This window comes from Nannospalax galili, unplaced genomic scaffold (assembly GCF_000622305.1).
Source record: "Nannospalax galili isolate Female #2095 unplaced genomic scaffold, S.galili_v1.0 scaffold521, whole genome shotgun sequence".
Lineage (NCBI taxonomy): Eukaryota > Metazoa > Chordata > Mammalia > Rodentia > Spalacidae > Nannospalax > Nannospalax galili.
In genome coordinates this window covers 1,126,744-1,136,036 of record NW_008344634.1, presented here as the reverse complement: position 1 = coordinate 1,136,036, position 9,293 = coordinate 1,126,744, and the positions used below count along the sequence as shown (strand labels likewise).

Sequence of the window (9,293 nt, the reverse complement as noted above, 5' to 3'; positions counted from 1 at the left end):
TTTATTTTTAACACTATAGTAACTTGTGAGGAACACTTAGCCTTTTGAGAAAGATGTACTTTTTAGGAAAAAAAAAAACATAATTTTCACATTCCTACAGACTAACTCCACTTCAGAGCAGCTATCTCACCATTTAACTGGTCTCAAGAACCGATCTCACTCAGACTCTACATTTAATTATTTAATTTTCCAGAAGAGCTAAATATTTACAGACACTTGGGGTTTCTGGCCATCTTACTGAATTCATCTATTTTTTTACTAAGCACAATAGAAGAAAAGGATTAAGTTTTAAAAAATTAGAGCAAAATACTGTTGTATCTGTCTTAAGTGAAAAATACAAAGATTTCTCAACTTCCGAATTACTGGCATCTTGAACTGGATTTAATTCTTTGTTGTGAGGGCCTGTCCAGGGCATAGCAGGTTTCATGGCATCCTGGCCTCAACTACCCTGGAGGGAGTAGATAGGGAGTACTATGAGTGTCTAGTGGGGAAAGGAGGACGGAAATGAGGCTAAACCTCCTACTATGCATAGGACAACCCTCTCCCCCCAACAGACAATCACCCAGCACAAAGTATCACTAACCTAATTATTAGTTTGTTTTATTAAATTATATAACATACAGCCCCACAAATTCTGACAATCCAAAAATGTCTTCAGACACAGTCAAACACACTGTACATTAGGAGGAGGAAGCAGAGGGAGTCAAAATGACCCCACATAAGGACTGCTCTATTACAAATATTTTGTGTAACAACAAAACTAAAGACTCTGCTGGGTGTGGTGGCGCATGCCTGCTATCTCAGTTGAGGCAGGAAAACTGAGGCCAGCCTGGACTCCATAATGACGTCAAGACCAGCCTGGACTACACTGTGTGAAAAAAAGAAAGAAATCAAGATCCTAAATACTGTAAAAAAATACATTAGAAGTTTTAATTTTTATAGTAAAAGATTCTAATTGATTCTGATAAGCTTTTCTCTTTCTATTAACAAAGCAGGCATATAACAGGTGAAGTCAACACTTCATGACAGTGGAGACATTTTAAAACAAACTTTTTAAAAAATGTAATTACAGATAGGCCAGGCTCATTGCAATAAGGTCTGATTTCAACTGAATCTCAGCTAATGCCAAATTCATCTCTGTATAAACGTTAGTGCTCAATCTAAGGTTCATGTCCATCATTATCCTTTCTCTCTCAACTTGTCTCTTGTGCAGATGAATTTTATTGCTTCTGTTTGAAGAGTCGGTCCTGGCACTTTCCTTTTCTTCATTTGTTTTACACTCATGCACAAATCTACTTCCAACATTATGCAAGGCAGAAGTAGAAACTGAGCCAAACGTAACTAGTTCCTTCTCCAAAACAAATGCCAAATGATCAATTAGGAAATCCTTACTTCCGAATTTCAGATATTTGAAGAAACAGTTCGTAGGCAGATGTGTGATAAGATGCTGAAGGCACTCGAACAAAATGCTTTGATTTCTGTAATTAAACAAACATACTAAAATTGAGATACCACAAAATAGTTACATCAAAATACTTTTGTAATCAATTAATGCTCATTTAAAAACACATGATTGACAAAAATGCATGTTTTCATTGATAAAATTGTGACAATAGCAATCAAATAAATGTATGCCATTTCGATTAAGTTAGCTATCAGTTATGTTACTGGCCCAAATGTATAGCTTTTATTCAGTAATAAGAACAGTACATTTTCTTAAATTTCACTAAAGAGGTAAAAATAAACTTAAAAATAATTACTAGAGTCTAAAAGGTCCAAAACCAAAAAAATTAAAGCAGAGACATTAGTTTTCTCTCAAATCATGCTATCTCACGCAATGGTTTTGACATACCTTAGCCCAGAACTCCACATGAAGATCATTATCGGACCATATACACACCACTCACACACACTACCTTCTCTGGACTGATCTGAATTGGAAGCACATTACCTGCAATATACTGTTAAAATTCCTTCAAATACTGTTCTCTGTTCCCAGTAGAAGAGTGATTTTCTCTTTTTCCAGTAGAACAGTGTCCCACAATTTCGTGGCTTTTGATAAAAGTGTATTTCTGGAAATTCCTTCATTATTTCACAATCCATGTACTTTAAGAGCCACATCTTCATTAAGTTTGGGGTCTGGGGAGGTGACATAATGTGAAAACAGGATTTGTGTAATATTGCAAGAAGTGACAAAAGGTCTTCCACATTGTCTAAGAGAGAAAACATACCACAAATTCTAGTATTCAGTTACGTCTACTATCAGTTTTCAAAAATCTTCTGATTCAATTAGATACATAATAAAAACACTCCAAATTACCTGTTGATTTCTTCTTCAGGAATGTTCGTAGAGAGCTCTTACTAAAAAGATGTTCTACAGTATAAACAAGTCTCCCACATGAAATACAGTCATATTTATCATTATCTCTGTCACTGCTGTGCAGCACCAGAGTACAACACAATTTATTCAGTGCTAAAAATGGTGAAAGTGATGTGACAGCAGTAATGATGTGTGTAGATTCTCTCTCAGATGCTTGTCCACAAAAGCAGCTTTCCTCCTCCTTGCTATCTGAGGTCAACTTGATCTTTTTTATCTGTGGTCCTCTTTCACTTGGCATCAAATATGCTTCTGAGGATGAATCAATGCTCAAACTAACCGTCTGATTTTGATACTTAATAAGCTGAAAGCTGGAGCTGCTGCTTTGATCCATCATCAGTGATAAAGTCATATCATTTGGAAATCTGGGAAAAAATGTTTGCTTTAGTCTTACATGCTCATTTGAAAATAAAAATCCAAGAATTAAATGTTTATACAAAAAACAAAAACTTTACTCTCTCTTTCCTTCAGAAACATCATTTCAATGTAAAATAAACCACAGTTAACAAGAGTTAAGAGTCAAAGGCAAACCAATTTCTAAAGGTCCGGAAATAGCAGTGGAAATACGCTGAACTTTTAGAAAATGATTTTAGAAATGGTAAAATAATATCTTCATTTTATTTTAGAGGTTGGCTTTTTCCTTCCTTTTTAAAAAGAAAGAAATTATTCATTTTAAGTTTCAGTAACACCTCTAAAGTAAAAATTGTATCTTATACTCACCTAAATGATATAAAATCTCTTTTAAATATAGAATATTGCTTACCTTTTAGAACTTTTTCTCTGATTTACATTTCTAACAATTTATAAACAGATTTCTTTCAGTATATTCCAACTCTATCAACATTATTGAGTAAAACAGGTAAGAATGGTGATATAAACCAGAGAGAGGAATTTTATTACCTAATGAGTTTTACTAAGATTTGTGAAAGAAAAACCTTTAAAGAAGCAACTTGTAATAATTATACTGCTCATATTTTATTCTGAGAACATCACATATAGACCGTGGAATGAATAAAGTGAGTAATTTTGTTTGTACAACTGATAATTGGGATTTCCAGTAAGGGAAGAGAGATTGAGATCCAAGGCTGGGGGTGATAATATTTAGTCTAAATTGGAGGTATCAGCATGCATTTATGCTGAGTTTATCCCTAAGCAAAAAACTTCACAACCAACCAAACAGGTATCTCTTATCTCTGCACATCAAAAATACCTAGAAACAACCACCCACTCAGGTACAAACAAACACCTTTTAATGTCCAAGTTTTTGTTTCTAAATCACAAACTATATTACACAAAGGGTAACCGATGAGGGGTTTTTCTTTCTAAAGTATTCTAGCTAATAAACAAAAAAAGCATTTTTACATGTTTCGTGATGAAACCATATCTAGTCAGTATTCTCTTAACAAAAACTGAAAGCATCACTCTGACCCAGCCTCACAGATCAGTTCTACTAAGGAACTACAGGAGACAGTGAAACATGCTAAACAAACACCACAGGATACAATGAGCAAAATAGAGCCCATAGAAATTGATAGGGCAAAATGCTTGGTTTCTTCAAAATATACATTACAATGGAAAACACACATACACAAAAAGTTGCATAGAGATTATGAGACATACACAGTGAAGGCCAACTTATAGGTATTATTTAGCCCATGATTTTAAGAGTTATTTTGAATTTGAGACAAATGAGAAATGTGAACATGTACCAGGGGAATTATTAACTTCTTAAAAATGTTTTATGTTGAATTTTTGTGGATTTCATGTAATACATCTTAACAATATTTAGACCCCCCTTCCCTATCTGCAGCCTCCACCATAGCCCACCCACAAGATTGCATGCATTTTGAAATAGATGTTAAGGCCTATCTAGTCAAGTTTGTCTACCCAGATGTACTTCAGTGTGAGTTCATCAACTGGAGCCTGTTCAGCCTGTCTGCTGTCACTCCCTTAAAGATCAACTCTCCCTCACCCAGCAGTGATCAGCTGCCAATAAATAGTTCTTTGCCAAAGTTGTGGCCTCCTGTCCATTTCCCCAGTTCTATGCTGGTTTTTGTCTGAGTGAGTTTGCATGGGTCTTGTGCATGCTGTCACCAGTGCTGTAATATGAGGAAGGTCCTAGGGGCCTGAAAGACTCTGTTTCCTCATGTTCATGCGTCTACCCCCACCCTTGGCTCTTACAGTCTTTCTAGTGCCTCTTCCACAATGGTCCCTGAGTCCTGGGTGGGTGAAGTTTGAGTCCTAGCCAGGGACCCACACTCTACCGTCTCTTTTTCTCTACACTTTGGCCATTTGTGTCCTTTGTGTTCATGGCCCTCTGTTGCATGAGGAAGCTTCACTGATGAGAGCTGATAGATGGATTCGTTTTTATAGATGGTAATTAAAACATTTAAAAAGTAATTATGTTTAGCATTTTAAGAAAATAAAAATGTAGAAAGGACCAGGCAGACCTAAAAAGAAGCAAACTGATCTTGAGACAAATGTAAGTAACAAAAATTAGAAATGCAGCAACTAGATTAAATAGCTGAATAGAAAACTGAAGATAAAATTAGTGAACAAAACAGAAGTAACAACCTAGAAGCCAAAGAGATGAACAGAAGGTATGAAAGGTATGTCAAGAAACACAGAACAAAGAAGGAACAGGTCTAACAGCATTTCTAACATTTCCTCACATTGTTAAAAAAAAAAAAAAAAGAAAAAGAAAAACGGGCTGGAGAGATAGCTCAAAGGTTCAGAGCACTGGTAGCTCTTGCAGAGGACCTGGGTTCTATTCCAAGCACCCACAATGGTGGCTAACAACCATCTTTAACTCCAGTTGCAGGGGATCCAACACCCTTTCTTACATCTGTGGGCACTGCACAACATCCGTACACTTACATACTTGCAGGCAAAATACTCATATACATAAAATTGAAAATAATAAAGAATTTCTTTAAAATGTCAATTCTCAGAGCCAGGAATTTCAACACCCTAATGGAAGAAGTCCTCATCTGATCATATTATGATGAAAGAGTTAGGAAAACAATAACAGTATAAGTCTAAAGAAATAAGAAAATAAAGGACTAGAAATTAATAAAATAGGAAAATTCAAAAACCTTAAAAATTGCTAAAAAAGACTAAAGAACAAAATTCTGGCAAAAGTGTTTAAGAACTATAGAGACACAAGGTTTAGAATGAAAAACAACTGACAGTATAGTTACAAATATCTGTAAGTATCCTAGCATGAAACTGCTAGAAAACTGGACCCAAGAGATGGCTCAGCTGTTAACAGCATTGGCTGCTCTTACAGAAGAGTGAGGTCCAGGTCCAAGTACCCACAAGGTGGCTAACAACCATTTGTGACTACAGTTCCAGAGGATCCAACGCCTTCTTCTGGTCTCTGAGGGCACTGCACGACATGGGTGTACTTACATACATGTAGGCAATACACTCATACACATAAAAATAATAAATATAAGATTTAAAGAACACCATTAATATAAAATGAATTACTAGAAAATATAAGCAAAGGCCATTTAAGAATAAAATCTGAATTATTCACAAGTCTTAGAGCAACTGACCCATCATTTAAAAGTCATTTCATAAGAGAATGGCACGTATCTATGATTTTCTAGACCAGTACAACCAAATGTCAAAGCACAGATAATTCTGATTTTTATACAATCTGCTAGAGAATGGGAAAATAAACATAGTGTCAGCTATTTGCAAGGCTGAGGTAAGAAGATGACTTGAGGCCAGGAATTCTAGGCCAGCCCCAGCACTAACACAGCAAGACTCAACACACATAAATGGCTGAACAACCTACTACAGCCTTGGTACTAAAACCAAGAAAGTATTATTCATGAAGATTTCAAGCCTATTTCACTCATAAACACAATTACAAATATTCTTGACCAAACATTAGCAAACCAAATCTATTATCAATGCACCAAAATGATATAGGCAACAGGGCATGGCAATGCACAGTTGTCTTCCTGCAACTGGGATGGCTGAGACAGGAAGATCACTAGGTCGAAGCCAAGCTGGGATAAACAGAGAGCTCTAGACCAACCTAGGCCACAGAGTGAGATTCCACCTCAGGAAAAAAAAAAGAAATGGACTGAAGCAAAAGAACAAAAGACTATTTTATGGAAAAAGGCTTTGCTAGGCTGCAGACAACATAGCCATTACTCCCTTATCTATGATTTCAATAGCTCAAAGGGGAAAAATCCCCTATTAGCAGAGACTTTCTTACCTAACTAAACCTCCAATCCATGTGAGTTAATAGTCTCTGAATGTTCCTAAGTCCTCCCAATGTTTGATAAAAAGCTCCATGTGCTGTTTAATTACATCCACCCTGAGAACAGCACCTTAATTTCCTAAATGTCACTCTCTTCCTATAAACACAATGCATCTGTATAAGAGGCATACTTGCAGAGCAGTGATGACTAAGACACCCAGAGCTATTAACCTGAAGAAACGTAATGACTATGAACTGCAATGTGTCAGAGAAAGTCAACTTTCAAAAGCTCACTAGGAGAAAATTAAATATCTCAATAATTTTTACATTGGCTGTATATGGAAATGATACTTTCGATTGAAGACATTCAACAAAATATTAAAATTAATTTCACTTGCTTTTGTTTAATTTTTTAACACAGGCTACCAGAGCATTTAAAATTACACGTTGCTTGCAATAATTTGTGGTAGACAATACTGGTCTACAGCATGAATGTAACATTGCCATATTAAAATTTACTTACGGTTTCAAAAATGTGACTTTCACTCCAACAACCAAGTTATCATCTAGTACACGACACCATGTCTGCTCTATAACGTGTTCTGGCTCTTGAAAAGTGTCTGACAAGTTTTCATTAGAGGTATGGACACTGTTTTCTTCTTCTCCACAAAAAAGAACAAGACATTCCTTAAAGAAAAATGTGTTAAAATAACTGACTACGAAAAATGCACTGAATGTAGCAAAATTAGAATAAAGTAGATCAGCTTTGGGTCAGGATTTATGGCCTAACCATGCATGCCCAGCGAGGCCCATGGGCCATCATGTGTACCAGGATACTATGAATGAAGTCCACCATATTTGCAGATGACAACATCATGTCACAATGTCAAAGGTTGGACACCCCTGGAAATTTTAAAATAGAATTATAGTATGCTATATTATAGGTTATGCATAATTTACTAAAATAAAATTCATGAAACATAATTATTCAGATCAGGAATCATGACCTGACTGGAAGATGAGTTATCCAATATAGAGCCAGCAGAGAGGTAAAAGTGGCATGCATTTTGATAATGTCTGAAAACATATATCCCAAATCTATATCCCATGACAAGCCAATCTATAACTTGCACTAAGCCCCAAACTAAACTTCCATTTTAATACAAGAGGTTAAATTATCTGTTGATGGGTTATCTACAGAATTTTGCTAAAATTTTATTGTTAATATCCAGACCATACTCAAAGTCATTTCCATAAAGATTTATAGTAACAATATTATAGAATTAGTGAAGTAACTGTATTACTTTTTGAATGCTTACTTTTATGTCAGTCACCATTCTAAATACCACTCATAAACCAATTCTATACTTCCTCTCTATGTGGTGATTACTGAAAAAAGGTAGAGTAGTTAGGCAATAGTTGACTAACTTGTCAATAGGAATCTGAAGATTCTGTTGACTGTGACATCTGAGGACAGGCCACTCATTTGAAACCTGAGGAAATTTACTACCTGTCAGGCTTGTTTTTAAAAATGAATGTAAAAGGCCAAAAATGGGGCCATGTACAATGATGTCAATATATTACTTTCTAAACATTTTGGGTTTTTATGATACTAGCAAAATAACTGAGGGGAGAGGGTGGCTAGAGAGATGACACAGCAGATAAGAGCACTGGCTGCTTTTGTGGAGGACCCAGGTTTGGTTTCCAGCACCCACATGGTAGTTAACAACTGCCTGTAATTCCAATTCCAGGGGATTTGATGCCTGCTTCTGGCCTCCATAGGAATTGCATGGCACGGACACACATACATACATGCAGGTAAATCACTCATATACATAAAAAACTAACTAAATTATATAAATAAATAACTGAGGGAGGTTGGAAAAGGGAATGGGGAGATGCAATCTTATTAATGAATATTGTAAGCTAACAGCAATATAGAACTACAACAGGATGGGTTTTTCTTACATTTCTTAGTGCAACAAGATTATATGGGACCACGCCTCTCATATTGTTAAGACTGAAATGTAAATATAAGGCATGGGAAACAGGAACAGCCTATTTAGAGGAAGAAGAGCTAGGCACTAAAGTTCCAGTCAATTCACTGTAACATTAAGTTTCTCCATATTCAGCTTTCTTTGGGTTTCTTGAAATTCTGTTATGCTGCACTTTGCATATACTTAAGGTGCAGAAGCATGATTTCATGTTGCTAAATGTGCTGGATAGCTTTAGTGTCAACTTGACACACCTGGGTTAAGGGCGCCTCAATCGGGGAATTGCCTCTATTGGACTGGCCTGTGGCCATGTCTGAAGGGCATCTTCCTGATGAGTGATGTGGGAGGGCCCAACCCACTGTGGGTGGTGCTGTCCCTGGGCAGGTGGGCCTGTGTTGCATAAGGAAAGCAGGCTGAGCAGGGGCCAAGGAAGCAAGCCAGTAAGCAGCATTCCTCTATGGCCTGTGTTCCAGTTCTTGCTTCCAGGTTCCTGCCCTGAGTTCCTACCTTGGGCTCCCTGGGAGATGTAAGCTGAATAAACCCTTTCCTCCCCAAGTTGGTAGTGGTCAGAGTGTTTTGTCACAGCAATGAAGAAACAAACTAGGACACTAACTCTCTACACTATTACACTGGCATGAACAGAGGCAACATGCCTGAAGCAGGTCAGCCATGGGAGAATGAGTAAAGTTAAAAAAAGAAAACA

At 36.6% G+C, this 9,293-nt stretch overlaps 1 protein-coding gene across 4 annotated transcripts in view; it reads right to left on the bottom strand.

Moving 5' to 3' along the window:
- Positions 1 to 582: 582 nt before the first annotated feature.
- Fancb (FA complementation group B) overlaps positions 583 to 9,293 on the bottom strand; it is a 33,436-nt gene continuing 24,725 nt past the window's right edge. For all 4 annotated transcript variants that reach the window (XM_008840888.3, XM_029567251.1, XM_008840889.3 and 1 more), the window contains 4 exons: positions 7,120 to 7,283; positions 2,321 to 2,742; positions 1,952 to 2,213; positions 583 to 1,478 (listed from right to left, as the gene is read on the bottom strand). In XM_008840888.3, the coding sequence (XP_008839110.1) occupies positions 1,067 to 1,478; positions 1,952 to 2,213; positions 2,321 to 2,742; positions 7,120 to 7,283 (1,260 nt within the window). In that variant the 3' untranslated portion in view covers positions 583 to 1,066. The remainder of the gene's footprint in view (positions 1,479 to 1,951; positions 2,214 to 2,320; positions 2,743 to 7,119; positions 7,284 to 9,293) is intronic.